The sequence below is a fragment of the Notolepis coatsorum genome (genome assembly GCF_963971535.1).
Source record: "Notolepis coatsorum genome assembly, chromosome: 3".
In the NCBI taxonomy this organism is placed as follows: Eukaryota; Metazoa; Chordata; class Actinopteri; order Aulopiformes; family Paralepididae; genus Notolepis; species Notolepis coatsorum.
In genome coordinates this window covers 117530315-117553919 of record NC_140167.1, presented here as the reverse complement: position 1 = coordinate 117553919, position 23605 = coordinate 117530315, and the positions used below count along the sequence as shown (strand labels likewise).

At 42.5% G+C, this 23605-nt stretch overlaps 1 protein-coding gene across 1 annotated transcript in view; it reads right to left on the bottom strand.

Moving 5' to 3' along the window:
- Positions 1-23605, bottom strand: part of LOC311225967 (ephrin type-A receptor 6-like) — a gene marked incomplete at its 5' end in the record, with an annotated part of 450657 nt that overhangs the window by 105016 nt on the left and 322036 nt on the right. The window contains one exon of the mRNA XM_084311353.1: positions 7471-7541. Within this exon, the coding sequence (XP_084167479.1) occupies positions 7471-7541 (71 nt within the window). The remainder of the gene's footprint in view (positions 1-7470; positions 7542-23605) is intronic.

The window sequence follows — 23605 nt, the reverse complement described above, 5'->3', positions numbered from 1 at the left end:
GATCGCTTTCACCCTGAAGTCGATCGCGTTCACCCTGGAGTCGATCGCGTTCGGTAGAGGCTGTCAGGCTGACGAGGAACGCCTGTGATAGCATCCTCTCCGCTTCGCTGGGGGAAGACGGTTGTAGAGGTGAGCCGCTCCTGGCGGTACTCGTTGGGGAGTCCTGGAGCTCTATTTCCTCGGCGCTCTCCTCCTCTTCTTCCGTGCAGAGTTCTCTCTCTGTAGGGTTGTCTTCCTCCCGGGGCTGGTCGGGGACTACTTCTTCGGTATTGGCGGGGGGTAAAGGCATGTCAGCTCCCTCCTGGTCCCCACCGTGAGCTTGGTCAGTTACATTAGAACCCACTAGGGCCTCTGTGGTCGGGGTAACCTGGTCGTTAAGGTCAGACATAATTTTACTTTCTACTTTTACCGCGTTTACCGTTTGTAGAAGGCTAGGTAGTTGACTGACAGCGTAATCCTCTAAGTACGGAGGTGGCTGTCGTCTGCGCCGCGGGCGTTCTACGTTAGGAGGACCGTTTCGTGGAGTGTTCATCATAGGCCATTTCAATATTAATAACACTATATTAATATTACACTAGTTACCCTCCGGCTCGAAGGACCAATTGTAACTGAGGGGTACAATTCCCTGACTGTATTGATAAGTATGGTATCATTAAACCACTACCGCTTTATGTACTTTAACTACTGGCCACACAGTACATGATATAGATATGATGAACACTTTCCCACCTGATGAAACCAAGTCCACACAAATGTATCCGTCGAATCTTTAATATATAGCAAAGGGTATATACAACGTTCACGTAATGACATTTATGATTTGAATGCACTTGTAAGGCAAATGAGTATTCGTAGGCAAATCAACATTGAATGTCCAATCGCTGGTTACGCAATAAGCAAGTATACAACCTGGTTCTTTAGGGAACTATAGCGATGGTACTTAATGATTATAGCTGGATACACTAAAGGGGGTCCCGCTGGTTGTAAGTCAGTAGGGGGGGGGGGGGGGGGGGGGGGTTAGGAGAGCCGCTGGCGATATCCCATCTGGCCAACGATTTCTTGGGAGAATTCAGAGTGCTGAACACGGTGCCCACAGAACCTTGGTCCACAGATGAATACAGTTGGGCCCTCTTGTAGACGGTAGCTGCCGGTCCACAACGAAGAGACGTGAGGCGACCTCACTCGGGGTAGAGCGCTGTCTCACCTGGACTCCTCTCGGGGGGTAGCCAACACTCACCAGTGTTGGCTGTTATCCATGGCATAAATCAAAGCACCCAAAGCAAGTAGATAATCCAAGCCGTGTAGGGCTCGCCGTCGTCCGGGTAAGGTAATCCAATGTGCAGGTCCACTCGTCCTAGCCCAGAACTCCTCGGATGAAAGCACCACACGTGGTCTGCCCAGCCTGGTTAAGACTCTAGATAACGCGAGGAAACGATGGGGGTACTGCTCACTTTATAACTCTAACCGAACGATGCACCATACATAATAGACTATTATTAACTTAATAGAAATACGTCCCACTCGACGGTATAGTGCCAAACTATGACAATTCAACTATTAATCCACACGATGTCTCAATGCCATTCTGAGGCCAAGTTGACCATACTGCACCACACGTGTATCGTGGGTGAGGCTTAACGTCTTGCCACTAGGTTGGAGGGTAAAGAACTAAGGGCTAAGGGACTAAAAGAAAGTTCTACTTTACTTGCGCCATATATATATGCGCTGTGAACAAATAGTACCATTCGTATTTCGCCAGACGTATTCCTACGCGGAACCGGGCTAGTAACGACATGTTCGTCGGCACGATTGAACTTGAACCAAGGGGCTTGGCTGCTGGCGCCAAGTTCTTGTCCAATGAGAGAATGAAACTATTATGGGCTGTTAGTAGACTAAAGGGATATTCAGTGTATATGTACAAGGAATATACAAGGGATATCACACGATATACAAATACTATTAAATATATATCCATAAATAAATATATATATTCGGTTTAATCTGATCCTTCACAACAGTGATAATGGTGGTGATATGGTAGTGGTGGTGGTAATAGTGGTGGTGATAATGGTGGTGATATGGTAGTGGTTCTTGGTAATAGTGGTGGTGATAAGGTAGTGGTGGTGGTAATAGTGGTGGTGATAATGGTGGTGATAATGGTAGTGGTGGTGGTAATAGTGGTGGTGATAATGGTAGTGATATGGTAGTGGTGGTGGTAATAGTGGTGGTGATAATGGTAGTGATATGGTAGTGGTAGTGGTAATAGTGGTGGTGATATGGTAGTGGAGGTGGTAATAGTGGTGGTGATAATGGTAGTGGTGGTGGTAATAGTGGTGGTGATAATGGTAGTGGTGGTAGTAGTGATGGTAGTCATGGTTAGGGTGAGGGTAAGACTATGTTTAGTTATTCTTGTTTCGTTTAATTCGTATTTCTGTTGGCCAAGGTGGCAATCTATCACTCTGCCTGACATTGGTTTCCATTTGTAGAGGAAGAACTTGGAAAGAGAGAGAGAGAGAGAGAGAGAGAGAGAGAGAGAGAGAGAGAGAGAGAGAGAGAGAGAGAGAGAGCGAGAGAGAGAGAGAGGGGGGGGGCAGCAGAAGAGAGGAGAGCAGAGGATAGGGATGAGAAAAGGAAAGTGGCAGGGAGAACAGATAAGCAAGATAATAAAGGAATGGAGGGAGAATGTGTGTGTGAGAGAGAGAGAGAGAGAGAGAGAGAGAGAGAGAGAGAGAGAGAGAGAGAGAGAGAGAGAGAGAGAGAGAAACAGAAGAGAGGTGTTTCCAATCCTTCAAAGGCGGCTACAGGCAGAGGTGAGGGACACACTTCATCCTCCATTCACTTCAAACCAAATTGAGGGGCCTGTGGAATAGTAGCTTTTGGTGAGAATTGATTGCATTGCTTCACTCCTCTCTCAAAGGTGAGATGCTTTATGCCGTGAACGGGATAAACACGCCCAATAAAGTAAAGTGTTTACGCAGGAGAATGACATTATACGCTGCATTTTTCCACTCTCAAAGTGTTACCCTTTGAAGAGCCGCGCGACTCCAAATGAGAAGCGGGGAGCAAATTGTCATTTTGGTCTCTTTACCTGAAACTGGAACATTCAATAGTGAAATGAAAAACAGAGTGAGTAAAAAAAAAGAGAGAGAGAGAGAGAGAAAGAGAGAGACATTAGGCCTCATTCATAAAACTTTCCTAAATTCCTCTCACGTTTGTTCTTGAGAAAAGAGAGCCTACGAAAAACAACATGGGATTCATGAAACCTGCACAGCCTCTTGATTTTGTGCACGCCTCAAGTGTACCAGATGGCGAGTGTCAATTGTTATACCCTAAAGAGAATGCATGCGCCAGTTCATGTTAATTAGCATATGTAGATGCCCTGGCAACCCCATAAAAGGCATGCAGACCTAAAGGGGCAGTTCACAAAGTTCAAAAAAGCATATTTTTCCTCGTACTCTGAGGAGAGAGTGCTATCTATCGAACCAGATCGTTTCGGTGTGATTCGCCTAGTTATCTGCCGTAGACATTTCTGCCGTCACTCCGTTGCAGTAGAGCTGAATGACATTCGGTTTGTGGTACTTAAAGCACCAGAAGAATACATTTGAAAAACTCAAAAGCAATATAAATTCCGGAAATCCTGACCCGGTTACTCAAGATAATCCACAGACCTTGTTATGAGCTACTGTCCGGCAGTGTGGCTACATGGGTAGAGCTCCGGACTCATGATCGGAAGATCACCGGTTCGTGCCCTGGTCAAAACCATTGTTGGAAAGTGGTGTTGTTGTCCAGCAGGGAGCACTCTGTCCTCTGGACATGTCAGTAACAATGCCCCTGTTATGGCGATAGGCACACCGTACAACTGCAAGTGCCGTCCTTCGGATGAGACGTTAAACCGAGGTCTTGACTGAATTCGGTCATTAAAGAACCCAGGGCGCGTATTGCAAAGAGTAGGGAGTTCCCCAATGTTCCTGGTCAAATTCCCAAACTGGTCTCTGACATCAAGGCCACCTAATCATCCCTCCCCCTTAATTGGCTGATATCAATCCCTGTCTCCTGAGCCGTTCAGTCGTGTGATGTGTGCCTGGTGCCAGTCAGTGTATGTCAGCCATTGAGCCTGCATAGCCCAAGGTTGGGTGCTACCAGTGGTGAAGGAGGCAATTTCCACCTACATAGGGAGGTGTAGTGGTTACGTCATTGCCATTTTTCGTGTTCCACCCTCTGTCCAACGCAATGTATTTCCCCATTGCCCATTTCTAAATTGTCTCGTTTAAAACAAATAAAGCATTAACATTTGCATGGTGTACCTTTCTGTGCTTATTCATCCACAATCTATAGCTCAACATGAAAATATTTGCAATTAATCATTAATCAAGCGGGCAGAAAAGTGGCAATTTTTAAACTTGAAATGAGGACTGCATACTTTTTTTGCAAACCAAAACAAGAAAAAATTCACTTTTAGTGCTAATGTAATAGAGTAACATAGGTCTGAACTTGAGTTGTAGAAAAACTCGTTACTCAAGTTTTTCTGTAGTAGTTAGTAGTATTAGTGGTATTTTCCCAGAAGGTGGTATGGCTTACAAATCCAGACGGAGCCATAGCCTGAAGCCTTATGTAGTACATATCCAAAATTTCATAAAGATCCATTCAGAAATGAGTGATTAGGAGTGATTTTGGTAAACTGTGTACAAAGAAAAACTCAGTTTTCGGCTGTTTTTCTCTTCCTGTTTTCGTCTTTTTTTATTTATTTTTATTCATACATGCATGTGGGGTATCATTGGAAAGCCACACTCATTGGCTACAACGATCCACAATAATTATCGAGATCGGATCTAGATTGACGGAACTACTGCAGCCTGAGTCGGGAGTGGTATTTTGCGCAATACCGTGTACTTTGCACAAGCCTCAAGTCGGATTTTGTCGCTATCCACAGGCAACAAATAAGCCTTCAATTCGATATATATATTGTATTACAAAATATGCACACCCGAGCCACTAGGGGTCACCAAAGTGCCGGTTGCAAAAAGTCCATATGTGGGACGTTGCGTGATAAGAGGTTAAAAAAAATCTCATTTTGTGCAAAAATGGAAAGCTTTTCAATTTCCATGCGGCAGAATTGTTACAATAGCTGATAATCCATTTTCCCAATGATGAATCCCTATACGGGTGGAACAACCAGTGACGTCAGACTACCCCTCCCTATTGCGGTGAGCACTTTGAGTGTATAGAAAAGCACTATATAAATGCAATGATCATTCATTCATCCTGCAGGAACTATTTTCTAACCAAGTACACCGGCTATACATTATTATGGGGGTGTTGTACAATAAGGACATAAAGGATTTGCCCAGCGTGAAGGATAGCGGTGCCAGTTCACTTGCAGGATTTTGTATTTGTATTTTGTAAGGGATGCTTTCATGGCCAAGAATGCACCCTTGTGTCCTTTAGTCCACACTGACCAGTGTCAACAGACCATTATCAGTTGGTACTCTGGAGACACCGGTGGTGAGAGGCATAGATATATATATATAAACACTAGATGGCTCAGGGCGGAGTCTCCCGCGTAGTTCACTGGCGGCCATCTTGCTTGAGTGGACTACTGCTTTAAGGTGATGATCTGCACAAACAAAAATACCCAGGGTGCTCAAAGCATGTGCGGAGCAGCTGGCAGCACCGCTCGAACATCTCTTGAACCTCTCCCTGAGGCTGGAGAGTTGGTGCCCCAGTTCTGGAAGACCTCCTGCATTGTCCCGGTTCCCAAGGAGGGACGACCCAGCACCCTCAATGACTACAGGCCAGTTGCTCTGACGTCACACGTCATGAAGACGTTTGAGAGACTGGTCCTGCAACATCTCAAGCCCCTGGTGTGTGACTCCCTCAACCCCCTGCAGTTTGCATAGCAGGCAAACATCGGGGTGGAGGACGCCATCATCTATATGCTCCACAGAGCGTACACACACCTGGAGAAGCCGCGCAGCTCACTGAGGATTATGTTCTTCGACTTCTCCAGTGCCTTCAACACCATCCAGCTGTTATTGCTAGCGGAGAAGCTCTCTGTGATGCAGCTGGAGCACGGCTTGGTGGCCTGGATCAAGGACTACCTCACTGAGAGACCGCAGTACGTCAGACTAAAGGACAGTCAGTCTGACGTACTGGTGAGCAACACCGGCGCCCCCCAAGGAACTGTGCTGTCACCCTTCCTCTTCACCCTCTATACCTCAGACTTCTGCCACAACTCAAGTGGGTGCCACCTGCAGAAGTTCTCTGACGACTCCCCCATCGTAAGCTACATCACCGACGATGATGAGGAGGAGTATAGAGCCCTGGTGGAGAGCTTTGTGGGGTGGAGCGACAGCAACCACCTCCAACTCAACACCAGTAAGACCAGGGAGCTGGTAGTGGACTTCCGGAGGGGCAAGAAGAGGCCCCCCCCCCGATTCCCATCACCATCTGAGGGGATGAGGTGGAGGTGGTGGACTCATATAAGTTCCTTGGGGTACACCTGAACAATAAACTGGATTGGTCGGACAACACAGAGGCCCTCTACAGGAAGGGCTGTTCTCCCTGAGGAGACTCAGGTCCTTCAATGTTTGCACCTCTACGATGAGCTAGTCAAGATGAGAAGCACGTTCAGCCACAGACTCATACCCCCCCGACACTCAACTAACCGCCTCGGTGGGGTCCTTCATACCAGCGGCCATCAGGCTCCACAACAGTGGGCAGGGACTGCTGCCAGACATCCAACTAGAACTAATAGGAACCTAAAAAGGACAATAACACTACCTTATGCATACTGCACCTTGTGTGAATACTGTGATACTGTGAATATGAATACTGTATATTTCAGTTAGTTAGATAGTAAATTATAACACTACCTTATGCATACAGCACATTGTGTGATACTGTGAATACTGTATATTTCAGTTAGTTAGACAGTAAATTATATTGCCTTATTTGTTTATACTGCTTGTGTTGTTTTTACTACCTGTACCCCCCTCATCCCACATGCTGCTATGATGCCTGAATTTCCCCAAGGGGATCAATAAAGGAATATCTTATCTTATCTTAACTAGCTGAAATCTTGACAGATTTACAAACGATTTGGCTTATTACAAACGTTATTAACGTGGCTATGATTCTTGCTTGGAAGAATCTTACATTTTTCTATTTTTCATATGAAAATCCATTATAAGTATGCAGTATGATAACTACATCTTTGACGTTTTTAACAAACCAAACGGTTGAAAATTGAGCAAGCTATGGTTATTTCAATAGTACATGCACCATAGACATGCATGTCGGCCTCTGTTGGCCAGCAGCACGGGTAAGTCATCTAGTGATATATATCTATGGTGAGAGGTCTCACCATGACGAGAGAGAGAGAGGATGAATGAGAGACTGAGAATGAGAAATTGAGAAAGACAGGAGACAGGGGGGGGGGGGGGGGGGTGAGGGCGAGAGACATAGCCTCACCGTGTCCATTTTGATAGTTGGTCCTTCTCTTCTCCTCAGAGCTCATTTTGGCCTTGATGTACCACTGACACCTGGGGAAGACACACACACGCACACGCACACACACACACACACACACACACACACACACACACACACACACACACACACACACACACACACACACACACATATTATAAAACAGGAGACTTTAAGCTTTGGAATGACTATGAGTCACCAGTGCATCAATCAATAACACTCTGTGAAAAGCACTTCATCAAAGTCCTCCACATTCCTCCAGCTCTTTGAAGAGCTGGTGTCCGGGGGCCGAAGCTGGAGGAACATGCAGATTGAAAGCAAGATTGTTCAGGTCTCAGTGTGCAGCCACATTGTCAGGAGAAAAACAGTCAAAGATCAACCTGGTGGGACACGTTGCTGTTCACCTCACTTTGCACCATCTACCTTTATATCTTAGACATTATTATTTATTTATTCATATTCATATTCATTACATTTGTCTCTACATCCTTTTTTTCTGCTCTTCACACACACACGCACGCACGCACATGCACACACGCACACACACACACACACACACACACACACACACACACACACACACACACACACACACACACACACACACACACACACACACTTCTCTATACCCCCCACTCCTCCCCAATCTGAACAAACTATACTTTTTGTCTTCATATTTATATTAACATAAAAATATCTTTAACTCAATCAGCGCCAGACCCGAGGATAGTTGGGTTATCTCGCCATGCGTTGAGCGCCAGGACCCCCGAAAACCTGAGTATAGTCGGGTTTTCATCGTTTTTTTATTCGATATTTTTATTAATTTCTCTCACACGGACCTCGGGGTTGGGAATCACTCTAAGATCGCTAGAGTGCAATACCGGCCGCATCCAGGTAGGTGGCAGTATCGCCCACCCTTCTTTTTTCTTTTTTTTTTAATTTTTTTTATTATTGCAAAACAAAACTTATTAAAAGTCAGTACTCAACACACAATGTATAATGAAACTTTCAGTAAAGGTGGTTAAAATATATGCAAGTACAGAAACAGGATAAAACAAAAATAGTCAATAATAACATTTTAACCGTATACCGTGTATATCCAGCGAAGTTACAATTATATAAATGTTAGTATATAATATACCCCTAATACCTATTTTCTAAAACACTACACACATATGCTCCAGCTCAAACCCCCCCCTCCCGGACCCCCTCTTGGATAGTACCTCCATTATCCCTCACTCCTAACCAGACATCACCATTATAGGCTAGCTTTTATTCTCTCCACCACTTCTAACCACATTAACATTTTGGATTCATTGAGCCCCAGAATTCTTGCTGTAGATATTTCTTGATATATCACATCGAGATATGTAAGAAACCACACTTTCCGGCACATTTTTTCCGGTTGAAACCAACGTGATGCAATCAGTTTTTTAGCTACTGTGATACCCGATAAAACCAATCTTTTTAGTTGTGGGTTCACTGCAAACTCAAAAACATCATTCAATAGCAATACCGCGGGGTGTACAGGTATATTCCAAAATACGAGTATTGATAATTGTTGGGACACATCTTTCCAGAATGCCTTAACTGGTGGGCAGTCCCAATACATGTGCATAAATGTTCCTTCGTCCCCATTTGTACATTGGGAGCATTTGGAGTCTTGTATAAGCCCCATTTTGCACAGCCTTATAGGAGTCAAGTAAGTCCTGTGAATATAGTTCAGATTGATTTGTTGATGATCCGGGTTCCTTGATGTAAGTCGGACATTTGCCCAGGCTCCTTGCCAATCAAAGTCATTTTCCAGGTCTGGTATATCCCTCCTCCAGACATTGTCTAGTTGAAGGGTTTCGTACGAGGACGTTAGTAATTGATAATAAAAACCTGATACAAAACCTCCCAATGTATCTCTTTCATAGAAAAATTTGTGGTATCTGTGGTGTTCAATTGGTATGTGTAATGGAACACCGTGAGATCTCATACAAAGTCGTAACTGTATGTAAAAAAGCCATGTGGACTCGGTGAGGTTAAACTTTATGCATATTTCGACATAACTACAGAGGCCCTTGTTATTAAAAATATCCCCTAATGAGTGTATGCCTCTTTCTTCCCATACAGGGAATCTTATAGGTCGTTTTCCCATTAAGAGAGCATTGTTATTGAATATGGGAGTGTGATTATGCCATACTTGAGGGTTAGGAAATTTCCTTTGTGTTTCCCGCCATGTCCTGATTGCATGGGTTATTATTGGGCCAAATTCTCGCTCACAATGCTTGATTGAAAGTTTAGTGTATGCTATGTCTTTCAATCTCTGTGGGGCTACTATGTTTTCTTCTAATTTTCTCCAAGATACCAAAGCCTCGGGGTCAAACCATATCTTCTTCAATGGTCTTAATGTGAAGGCATTAAAATATTGTAAAAAATCTGGGACTGCCATGCCACCGTCTGCTTTACTTCTCTGTGCGGTGGATCTTTTTATGCGAGGTGGTTTGTTATTCCAAATAAATTTGTATGTGGAGGTTTGTAATCTTTTCCAGTAGCCCTCTGGAGGAGGTAACGGAAGCATTGAGCTGAAGAAATTGATTCTTGGTAATACATCCATCTTAACTATTGATACCCTTGCCTGTACTGAGTTTTTAAGTTTTGCCCACCTGTCCAGGTCGTCCTTGATTTTGTTCTGTATTTTTGTGTAATTGTGCTTCACCGTTTGTCTTATGGTGGGAAATATTTCCACACCCAAGCATCTGAAATGTTTGACCATGGGTATCGCACCTGGGAGGGTTGTCTCTTTTTTTGCACTGGTGTTAAGAGGAAGAAAAGCCGACTTAGGCCAATTTATTTTAAATCCCGATAAATCACCAAAGTTCTCTATCAACTTGAGTATAAGCGGCAATGTGTTGTTGGGGTTTTGCATGAACAATATTACGTCGTCCGCATATAAACTAATTTTATGATGTGTGCCCTTGATTACTATTGGTTCTATGTGTTGGGATTGTCTTATAAATTGTGCTAAAGGTTCTAATGATAGATCGAATAGTCCGGGACTAAGAGGGCAACCTTGTCTGGCTGAGCGCGATACCGGAAAGATATCGGAGATGAATGTGCCTGTTGTAATCCTGGCCGATGGGTCCTTGTATAGTACTTTAATCATATCAATGAAACCTTTTCCTAACCCCATCCTTTCCAATACTGCCCATAGAAACGACCATTCCAACCTGTCAAATGCTTTCATAGCATCCAGGGATAGTATCGCCTTAGGTGTGATGTCCTCTTTGTCTGTATCTAGTACGTGCAGTATTCGCCTTATGTTATCATTGATCAGGCGACCTTTTATGAAGCCTGTTTGGTCCGTATGAACTAAAGACGTCATATGCTTTTGCAATCTGATGGCTAATATCTTAGAGTACAGTTTGACATCGGTTCCGAGGAGGCTTAAAGGACGGTAACTACCGCATTCAGTGGGGTCTTTGTCTTTTTTGTGAAGAACTGAAATGAGTGCGGTATTTTGGTGTTCAATGAAGCTTCCCTCTTTGACTGAGTATAAGATCATATTTAGTAATAAGGGTCCAAATATGTCCCAGCAAGAAATGTACATTTCTGATGGGATACCGTCAATTCCCGGAGCTTTGCCGTTTTTCATTCCGGATATGGCCTTCTTGAGTTCTTCTAATGTGATCGGTACTTCTAACTGTTTAGCGTCTTCATCCGTAAGTTTAGGGAGAGTAATTTGATTAAGATATGTGTCTAATTTGTCTTGATCAAAGGTCGTTTCTGAGTTATATAAATCGGAGTAGAATTCTTTGAATGTATCGTTTATTATTTTGGGTTCTGTTACTAGAGCTTGTTGTTTCCTAATGGCAGTTATATCTGCAAATTTTGCATTAATTCTTAGTCGCATGGCTAATAGGTGACTAGGTTTAGAACCTTGGAAGTACTGCTGTTGTCTAGTGCTGCGTATTTGCAATTCCGATTTCTGTCTGTACATTGCTTTGATCTCTGTCTTTAGAATGTTAACTTGGTTATCTAGTCTAGTAGAGTTGTTGTATTTTAAAGAATTAAAAAGCGTTGAGTAAAGCGTTTCCATTTCAGACAGTTTTGTGTTTTGATTTTTGCGCAATATGGAGGTAAATCTATCCGAGAAATCCTTGATCATATTCTTTACCGACATCCATAATATTCTGGGATCTTGCACCGAGTTAGCATTATCTTGTAGGAATACTGTGAGAGCTTCTTTAATTTGTGTAATGAATTCCTTGTTGTTAAGCAGCATCGAATTAAAACGCCATCTTGGGGCCCGGGTAGATAGTGTACCAAATGTTGCTTTCAGGATTAAGTAGCAGTGATCTGATAGCGCATTGGGTGTCATTTCCACTTCGTATTTATCAAATATTCTCGGGGATGCAAAGACGTAATCAATTCTGGATAGTGTGTTGTGTCTCGCCGAACGACAGGAGTACTTGCGGGTCATGGGGTTAAGTGAACGCCATAAATCAGTTACTCCTGTTGATTTCGACCAATCTTTTAATGCTTTAGATGAATTCTTTTGTTCGCTGGAGAAGGAAAGGTAAGTTTTGTCCATCCTTGGGTTCCAAATGGCATTAAAATCCGCACCTATTATATATGAGTACTCGGGATGGTTTAACATTTCTCCTGTTAGTGAAGTGAAGAAACCCACTTCGTACAAATTCGGGGCATATACCGCTGCCAATGCAATTTTCCTGTTATTGTGTATAATCCTAGCTATAGTTATGCGCCCCTCAGCATCCGACCATACCCCTTTCAATTCGATATTTAATTTGCGTCTGACGACTATGGCTACCCCTCTAGTTCTCGTAGCAAAAGAAGAGTGACTAATATTATGGTATATGTTATCCGCTAACGTATTTATGTCTCCCTCTAAAATGTGCGTTTCGCTTAATAGAGCCACGTCCACATGTTCTTTTTTCATCAGTGTAAGCACGCTTTTGCGCTTGTGTTGTTTGTTTATCCCACCGGTGTTCCATACCATTATATTCAAACTAGCCATAGTCTATGCATGTTTTCGTGTAGTTTTTGGTAATGTTTCTGGAGTATGAAGCTACAATAGATGCACATCCAATTAATGAGGTCCCGTTGAGAGCTGAGCTTAAAAACATATATATATACAAATAAAAATCCCCTATTTTCCCCTCTCCCAGAAAGTCGAACATGCCTGTGTTCCAAGAACACATCCTCCGCAATTGACTTTCTCCCATGGTCCACCGGATTGCCCAACCTGAGCATTGTAATCCTAATTTTCCTATGCTCATTGCCATAGGATCTAACATTTCCATTCTATTGCAATAGAATGTCGCTTTTGGTCTTGCACCTTCCCTTACTGTAATGAAGTATTGTGATAAATAACCTAAAGATAAAAATAAAAAATAAAATAAAAAGAGAATAAACCTTTATCGACATATTCCTTTGAACCCTCCACCAACGTGTGGGGGAAAAAAAAAAGGAAAAGATTGTAGATCAATATTGACACCTTAATGTGAAGAACATTGGAAAAGAATAATGTAAGTTAAAATATATTTAAAAAATATAGAGTAATATTGACACCTTAATGTGAAGAACATTGGAAAAGAACAATGTAAGTTAAATTATATTTAAAAAATATAGAGTAATGAGAAGAAAAAATTTAATAAAATAAAAATCAATGGAAAGATATAGATAAGGAATAAGAGATAAATAATTATCAACGTGGAGAAGCCACTAGAACCGATTTAACTGATTAGATAAGATAGAAAAGCAGCGCCTTTTAGCGCTTCAATGTGCCTTTAATGGAGTGATTACTTAAATTGTTAGAATAACCTTGCTGTGCTCATACGTTTATGTGTGGATAATTTTAAAGTATTATTAAGGGCTGATTGCACTTCATTTAATTTATTATCTGCTATGTGTATGCACACCGAATGTTATTGTTAGAGTTGTATGCTTCGTTGTCATGGTGCCTTATATTCTAGAAGGTTGTAGAATATACTAGTGCCTAGACTATTTTACATTCCAGAATGATCTAAGAGACCCAGGGCATTTGAGCGATAAACCCAGAATATTCCAGATAGATCTTTTTTCATTGATATTTATTTGTCCCCTCAGAGACTGAAATTATAATGTATTATGAATCGTATTATACACAGTACACTTTGTTATAGACGACTTGCATATCGTTTGCTACTTTGATGAACACAACAATGTCATTCCAACACTGGTGAAATGACCTCATTGATGAACACAATAAAGTCATTCCAACACTGGTATATATTTAGAGAGAGGCTTAACTGATTCCGGCATTTTCGTCATGCTTTGGGTTATTTGCTGCATTTTGATTCAGGAAATCCTCAGCTTCAAAGGGTGTAAATGGACCTGACCTGCGGCCGTTATTGCCCAAGAATGATAACAGCGCCGGATATGCTAGCCTTGGCTTGTAGCCGGCTATGTACAGCTTTTGCATCACATCTTTGTATGGTTGACGTCGGATGATGGCCTCTCTGCTCAAATCTTCGTAGATAAATATTGGTTTATCACCATACTTCAGCTTCCCACGTTGGTTGCGAGCATATTTGATGATGTCATCCCTTGTTGTAGTTTTCCGCAGAGTGACAATGATGACTCTCGGCCCGTTGATATTTTGCCCCTGGGAACCAATTCTGTAAACTTGTTCCACTTCTGGCACTTTGTTTGGATCGGAGTTTTCCAAAATCGTTGATAACTCTTTTGGAAAGTTGATGTCATCGCAGTTCACTGCTTCATCAAGCCCCACAATGCGGATGTTATTCCGCCTGTGGTAACGATGGGTTTCTAGTTGCCTCTCCATCACTTCGTTTTTAAGCAATTTTATTTCCCTCCGGTATTCATCTTTCACTTTTTCCATCTCTTCTCCCATCTCTGTCATGCTACCTTCGTTCGCCTTGACTGCTTTTGTGTTTTCTGTCACCGAAATCTCCACTGTCGTGATTCGCTTTGACTGTGCATCGATCGCTTTCTTGACTTCTTCTAATTTCTCATCGATGCGATCGAATTTAGCCTCGATGCGATCGAATTTAGCATCGACGTTTGCCTCGAGCGCCTTGATGTGTGTAATCTGCAGGTTAGACTGTTCTACCATCTGTTCTTTCATCAGGTTAGACTGTTCTACCATCAGGTTAGACAGTGTGTTGAAATCGGGTGGATTTCTGCTTTCTTCAGTTGGCGGCATATGGTAGATAGATGCAGTGACGTTGGAATCCATAAATCTGGCTGCTCTCCCTTTCACGGAGCTTGAATCTGTACCTTCTTTTATGTTGGTCTCTATTGACTCTCTTTCGGGGACCGTAATCGATGATCCCGGTAAATTGTCCTCTTCCTTCTCCTCCTCGGAGCTTGTCGCCGTCGGCTCAGAACCAGCGACGGTTAGGACGCGTCTTTCTCGTTTTTTTACGTCCTGCGCCGTTGAAGTTGCCGTAGTTATTTTCTCTGCCACCTTTCTACCTTTAACCATATTGTCTTTTGATATGGTTAGTAGAGGGTCTTAACAATACATACGATGTGGTCTATTCTCTTTCTTTACTGTCCAAATAATGTTTTTAAACGAAATTAGCGTTGGTGGGAGCGGAGCAATTGCAAAATGCGTGTGCTACATGTTGTAGCTTAAATCGCCCACCCTTCTAAACCTTTTTTCACACACGGTGTTACATTAAAATGTCTCCGGGCGCAGTTTTCTTGGTCAGGCAAGTCTAGCGGTTCACTCGATGGCATTGAAATGCGTCCAATGCACCCGATGCATGTGTTGTGGTGGATTATGTTGGCGACACGATGGACACCAATACTGGAAATCGCGATCAGACAATTGGAATATTCTTTTTGGGGTACCTCCTAGTGAAAGTAAGGACTATATGACATCAATCCTGATTTGATCCAACTATGATTTCACATTGATCGTTGTGTAACGTACTCCAGAACGTATGCCGTTGGTGACGATCAAAGCATAAAAAAACGACCCCCCCCCTTTCATGCATTCATGAAACATAATACATATTATATACATTTGAGTTGGAAATAGTAGCGTGTCCAGGCGAGCAACGCCAACGCTTTTAGTAAAATTCACGTATTCCTCGCCGTTTTATGGAATTAGCCAGGATCACTCTGAAACTATACTTATATTCACCACGGTATAACATGTGAACGTATACATGAAAGAATTAATTCTTTTTCACATATTGAACGATGGATAGTTGATGTCAAATGAGCCATAGTATTGTATCCATAGCTATAATATAGAATATGGATATAGCCCTGCAAACACCGCCACGCAGCCCTATCTCTTAGAGTGGTGGTGCAGTAGGAACTAAGATGCTCTAGGCCTCTGGCGCTGAATGAGTTGTCTGTTTCTACACTAAGTCAATGGCCAAGTTGCGTAACTGTGGCCTGGGCGACTGTGAGTGTCGATTCCTGAGCATCTCATGCTGTAACACTGAGCATCTCATGCTGTAACACTGAGCATCTCATGCTGTAATACTGAGCATCTCATGCTTTAACACTGTCTCATGATGTAACACTGAGCATCTCATGCTGTAACACTGAGCATCTCATGCTGTAACACTGAGCATCTCATGCTGTAACACTGTCTCATGCTATAACACTGAGCATCTCATGCTGTAACACTGAGCATCTCATGCTGTAACACTGAGCATCTCATGCTGTAACACTGTCTCATGCTGTAACACTGAGCATCTCATGCTGTAACACTGAGCATCTCATGCTGTAACACTGAGCATCTCATGCTGTAACACTGTCTCATGCTGTAACACTGAGCATCTCATGCTGTAACACTGAGCATCTCATGCTGTAACACTGAGCATATCATGCTGTAACACTGAGCATCTCATGCTGTAACACTGAGCATCTCATGCTGTTTGTTTGTTTGTTTGTTTATTTACACATATAAAAACAATTACATATATAATACAATATAATCCACAAGGGATGTGTAGGAGAATTGCCTAAAAACCCACTAGGGGCTTTCACCAGAAAACAAAATTACACTGGTATTATATCAAGATAAAATATAAAATCCCCCCCTCCCCAAACAAACACACACAAGCAGGTCTACATAGACACCGAAGCAGGCACCCATGCCATACGATTTCTGGTATAGAGAAAACAACTAATGACAGGAAGAATATATAATAAAACGAAAATACAATAACAAAATACAACAAGCCATCAGACCACAGTTTGTAAAGGAAGTCCATATGGGAAATATTGGTGATCTAGGAGATGAGATTTCAGTGCTCTTTTGAATTTCAGAAAAGAAAATTACAAAATATGTGGAGGCAAAGAGTTCCACAACTTTGACCCTCGGTAGAGCAAACAAAACTGAGTTTGGGAAGTGCGGGAAAGGGGTGGTCTAAGCAAACAGGAACTACGTGTGGGGTAATTATGAATTTGGTGATTGTGGGCAAACATGTCATGAAAAAAAAGGGGGAAGGGCTCTGTTTAAAGAACTATGCACTAATAAACCAGTCTTACGATGATTCACTTGATAAACACTGAGTATACCTAACGTATGGAATAGAGGCTGAGAAGAATGACTTCGTTGAACACAGCTGATTATTTTTAGAGCTCGTTTCTGCAGACGGTATATGGGCTCAAGTTTGGTCTGATGAGTACTACCCCAAACTAAATTACAGTAATTGATATATGGGTAAACCATAGAGTAATATAACATTGTGGCAACCTCGGTGCTCAGCAAGTGACGTGTTTTTCTAAGAATACCAATACTCTTGGCCATTTTTGTAGTTATGGCTGTGATATGAGGTTTCCATGATAGGGATTCATCAAACAGAACACCAAGGGATCGTGTAGAACACACTCTAGCTATGGGGATGTCATTGATCACTACTTTAGATGAGGAATTAAAAATCACAGATTTGAGACAAAAAAAATTTAATTCGTTTTTTTAATGTTTAGTGATAATTTGTTGCATTTAAACCAAATTGATAGTTTGTTAAGTTCTTCATTTATGACCCTAATGATGGTATCAGGATCTTTATGTGAATAGAATACACTTGTGTCATCTGCAAATAAAATGTTCGACAGCCTGTCTGAGACGTTAGGGAGGTCATTGATATATAACAAAAATAACAAAGGCCCAAGAATTGAACCTTGGGGCAGACCGCAAAGTAAAGGAAGAAAAGGAGAATTGATCCCATTATAGGATACAGACTGATGTCTATCTTTAAGGTAACTGGTGAACCATAGCAGTGCATTGTTTTTTATTCCAAGATGTGAGAGCTTCTGCAGGAGGATATGGTGATTGACTGTATCAAATGCCTTTGATAAGTCTAAAAAAAATACCTATAGTGTTTTCCTTTCTGTCTTTAGCTTTGTATATTTCATTAATTAGATGTGTGATTGCCATATATGTTGCATGTTTCTTTCTGAACCCGTACTGGTGAGTGCAAATAATATTGTGCTTATTAACACTTTGGTCGCCAGGCTTATATTCTTAATATACCATCCTCCGCCAGCTCTATTTGTCTATGGAGAAGTTCCCCTTCTTTGCAGGGCTATAACTTTTTAAATTGTATTGCTAAATTGACATTACTATGGCCAATTCAACATCAAGTATCTATTGTTCAGGGTGTAGCAACGTTATACTTTTTCATTCACATATTCATACTAAAATACGGTCTAAAGTATAAGTATGTTTTTATCGTTTTCTGCAGCTTTCTCCAGAACGTGATTTATAGCCCCAAATGCATTATATTGATGATCAAATACAGTTTGATAGGAATCTGCGCGAGATAAAAAATTTCAAATGGACGTGCTTCTAGAAGTTACTACTGATCATCTGATGTTGACCGGATGGGGGGGGGGTCGTTTATAATTCCGTGGCCAACGTTAGATGATTCATCTAGTGTGGGTGATATGATCATTAGAGCAGTTAGTATCGAACACGTTAAAGAATAACGCTGAATCTTACCCTAGCTTCCTCATAGCGTTGGGCGATGAGTGTGGAGCAGAAATATTCCTATTATGGGATGTAGAAATATGCGATCCATTTCCAGGTTGTATAATAGTATATACGTCCAAATCATGTTGTTTATCGAGTTATTGGTAACGGATTGCTATCCGTTGTGTCTAGCTCGAGTCCTGGGACTATTAGCGAGTGATCGGACCGAATTGAAATGAGCACCAGCTTCCATTTCCTGTTTCCGCTCTGGGCGATCCGCCGATCGGCCACCAGATGGCGCTCTTGAACCATTGGAGAGTTGAGAGGGGATCAACAGTAGATCTCAAGTCTCCGGGGGAGAAATATGATTTCGATCACAGATTTTTGAAATATTGATATCAAAGACGTGGTACGGCGTCTTTGGCAGAATGAGCATGGCGGGGAATGACGTGGTACAGCGTTTTTGGCGACCATAGTGTTAAGATGTTCAATTAATCTTTTATAGACAAGCTTTTCAAGTATTTTTGACAAGGTAGGTAGGATGGATATAGGTCTGTAATGGTTGAAGACGGCTGGGTCATCATCTTTATAAATAGGGATGATCTTAGCTATTTTAAGTTCCTGTGGGACGATTCCCTTCTCCAATGATATATAAAAAATATGACATAATGGCTTCACAATGGATTCTTGAATGGATATCAGTAATCTACCTCCAATACCATCATAACCCGGAGAAGCGTCCCCCAGGTTTATCAAGATCTCCCGAACCTCATCCTCTGTAACCGGCAAGAAATTAAAACTGTCATTGATTGGAGGATTCATAAACTGAAGGGGACTATGATTACTAAATGGAATCTTTGCAGCCAGTGTTGGACCAACTTCTGAGAAAAAATTATTAAAGTTATTGGCAATTAATTGCGGTCAGTGATAATACCCCCATCAACCTTAAATTCATTAGGCAACTGATTACGTTTATTTTTTTTGTTGAAGATAGAGTTAATTGTTCTCCATAAGAGAGTCATGTTATTTTTGTTTTTAGATCATTCCTGTAGTAATGCTTTTTAGCTCCTCTGATAATGTGGGTTAATTTATTTCTATAGTTCCTAAATTGAGCAAGATAAAATGGAGTGGGACTGAGAAGATATTTTTTATACAATCTACGTTTAGTATTTAGCGATTTGATAAAAGCTGGGGTTATCCATGGTTTGATCAGTTTATGATGAGGCTTGGGAGATGCCTGTACAAGGGGAAAACATAGGTCATAGGCCTGGGAGATACGTTCAGAAAACAAAGTAAAAGACTTTTTTGCATCAACAGAGTGGAGGATATCTGTCCATGGATACTCACCGACCACTAGTCCAAACCTGGTCAAACTAGCTTCATTAAAGCTTCTCTTATATTTAGGATATAGTATAGATGGAGACTTATCATGTTCCCTATATAATATGAGAAAGATTGGACAATGATCAGCAATATCCATGCACAGAACTCCTGATTTCATGCTCTTATCCAACACATTAGTAAAGATATTGTCAATCAGAGTGGCAGATGTCTCCGTCACTCTGGTTGGTACTGCAATCATAGGATGAAAGTAGTGGGAATACATTGTGTCAATAAACTCCTTAGTTGAGTTATCATTCTTATGGTTTATAAAATTGATATTTAGGTCACCCATTAAATAGCATTTTTTCCCTTCTTTGGAAATTATATCCAGAACATTTCAAGTTTCAAGTTTCTTTAATAGTTGTCATACAGAAGTACAGAATACTTTTATACAAAATGCTTCTTACTGTTGCGCTCCAGAGACTGTGCAAGACAAGATAAGTATGAAATAAAATAACATAGTAAAATTAGAAGTAAAAAAAATGAGGTCACAGTGTTCAGTTTAGACATATGTACAATGTTCGATGCAGAATAGACGTAGTTACCATACAATATACAATACTGTGCAGTGTACTAATATACAATACTATATAGTGCAAGGCAGAAATGGAGAAATGGGACGAGGTGCAATTTAGGTACAATTCACAGTAGGTGTACGAGTTGTAGTGCAAATCCTTTATCAATAAATATAAAGTGTAAGTGTGTTTGTGTGATCTAAAGTGTGGAGAGTGGGTGCTGCAGTGTGTTGTTTGTTTGAGTGAGTGTGTGCGTGTGGGTGTGTGTGCTGTGTGCATTTGATGGTTGTTGCATAGTGATTATTGTTCGTTTAGCAGCCTGATGGCCTGGGGATAGAAGCTTCTTCTGAGTCTTTCTGTGCTCGCCTTAAGACTCCGGTATCGCTTGCCTGACCGCAGCAGTTCAAAGAGGCAGTTGTTCGGGTGGCTCGAGTCCTTAATAATTCTCTTAGCCTTCCCCTTGCACCGCTTGTTGTAAATGTTCTGGAGGGTGGGAAGCCCCCCTCCAATTGTGCGTTCGGCTGAACGTGTCACTCTTTGTAGTCTGCTACGGTCTTGTGCAGTGCTATTCCCAAACCAGGAGGTGATGTTGCCGGTCAGGATGCTCTCTATTGTACATGAGTAGAAGTTCCTAAGGATCTTCTGACTGACTTGGAACTTCCTTAGGCGCCTGAGGAAGTAGAGGCGTTGTCGTGCCTTCTTCACAACACTGTCAATGTGTGTGGTCCATGTCAAGTCCTCGGATATGTGGGCTCCGAGGTACTTGAAACTGTTCACTCTCTCAACCGGTGCCCCGTCGATGCTGAGGGGGCTGTAGTCCTTGACCCCCGACCTCCTGAAGTCCACAATCATCTCTTTTGTTTTGCTGACGTTCAGGGAGAGGCAGTTCTCCTGACACCACTGTGACAGGTTCTCTACCTCTTCCAGGTAGGCCCTTTCGTCGTTGGCAGAGATCAGGCCCACCACTACTGTGTCATCAGCAAATTTGATGATGGTGTTGTTGTTCCGCTGTGCTACGCAGTCATGTGTGTACAGGGAGTAGAGGAGGGGGCTCAGAACACAGCCCTGGGGGGCCCCTATGTTGAGCGTGATGGATGAGGAGGTGCAGTTGCCGGCTCTTACCACCTGGGGTCTGCCCGTCAGGAAGTCCAAGACCCACTGGCAGAGGTCATAGTTCAAGCCCAGGTCCCTGAGCTTGGCTATGAGTTTGGAGGGGACTATGGTATTGAATGCTGAGCTGTAGTCGATGAACAGCATTCTCACATAGTTCCCCTGCCTCTTGTCCAGGTGTGATGCTGCTGTGTGCAGCACATGGGCTATGGCGTCCTCCGTGGACCTGTTGGGGCGATATGCAAATTGCAGAGGGTCCAGGTTGATGGGGAACAGATGTAGCCCTTCACTAGCTTCTCAAAGCACTTCATGGCTATGGAGGTGAGGGCTACAGGGCGGTAGTCGTTGAGGCAAGCGGGCGTAGATGTTTTGGGTACAGGGATGATGGTGGACTTCTTCAGACAGGTGGGGATGACAGCCTGTTCCAAGGACAGGTTGAAGATGTCAGTGAATACCGGGGCCAGTTGGTCGGCACAGACTTTTAGGACGCGGCCGGGGATGCCGTCCGGTCCTGCTGCCTTCCTGATATTCACTTTTTTAAAGATCCGTCTCACCTCATGCTCTGTTACCCTGAACACTGAGTCTCCATCAGCAGACCCCCCCCCCCATTGCCGTGGTTTGTAGGCTGGTGTTGTTATTCACAGCCTCAAACCTCGCATAGAAGGAATTGAGATCATTTGCTAAGGAGATGTCACTGTTCAGTTTGAGGGGGGTGCCTTTGTAGTCTGTCATTGTTCTGAGGCCCTGCCACATGCCTCTAGAGTCAGCCTGTTCAAACTGAAGTTCAACTTTATCCCTGTAACGCCGTTTTGCCTCTATTACTGCTCTCCTGACGTTGTATCTTGCCATCTTGTGTTCTTCCATGTTGCCTGTCACCAGCCCGGTGTTGTATGCTGATGTGCGCACTTTCAGAGCCTCACGGACGGATTTGTCTACCCAGGGCTTTTGATTTGGGTAGATTTTAATTTTGGTGGAGGGGATTGTTTCTTCTACCAGAGTACAGACATAGTCAATCGTTTCGGTGTATTCGTTAATATTGGCTGTGTTATCACGGAATACACTCCAGTCTGTGCATCCAAGTGCAGCTTGGAGTGACTCCTCTGACGTCACGGCCCAACGCTTAACCTCTCGCGAGACCACCGGCGTTCGCTTGAGACTTTGTTTGTACTTTGGCAAAAGAAATATGGCGGCGTGATTGCTTTTACCGAATGGACTAAGAGCCTGTGACTTGTACCCATTCTTAAATTGCGAGTATACATGGTCTAATATGTTCTCGCCTCTGGTGGGACAGGTCACATGCTGATAGAAATTCGGCAACACCTTTTTAAGACGCGCGCTGTTGAAATCACCCAGAACCAAAATGGCAGCGTCAACATTAGCTGTCTGGAGTTTGTTTACCTCGTCGTGAAGTTTTGAAAGTGCGACCCCAGTGTTCGCGTGTGGTGTACACTCCGATGAGGATGATGGACGTTAACTCTCTTGGGAGGAAGAAGGGTCGACATTTTATCGTGATAAACTCCAGGTCTGGGGAGCAGTGGTTAGACAGTTCCTTTGTGTTGCCTAAATCGCACCACTCCTTGTTTATCATGAAGGCAATGCCGCCTCCTTTCTTTGTTTGTTTGTTAGATCAGCATTGAATGGAGACAAGCTAAAGCTGGGAGGTCTATAAATACATGCAATAATGGCCTGGTGGGTTTCAACAAACACAGCCTCAGCAAAAAGGGTTAAATACTTTTCGATGGCATGCCTTTTCTTTTTTTTTTGTATTTTTTTTTTGTATTATTTTTTAAACAAACATATAAACAAACATGACAACACACGATAAGATATACAAGCATTATTAACAGTGCACATCCAATGAAATCACCATATAGTTAAATGTCTTATACAGGATATACCCCCAATACCTGCTATCTAATACCCTACACACATATGCTCTAGCTCGTACCCCCCCCCCCTCCCGGACCCCCCATTGGATAATCCATCCATTATCCCTCGCTCCTAACCAGACACTACCATTATATGTATATTATATGTCATGCCTTTCTTTATACACCATGTTCGGATTGAGATATAGAGAAACACCCCCACCCTTTTGGCCTTCTCTGCATCTATGAATATGCTTATAGTTATTGAATTCATACAAATCAGCATT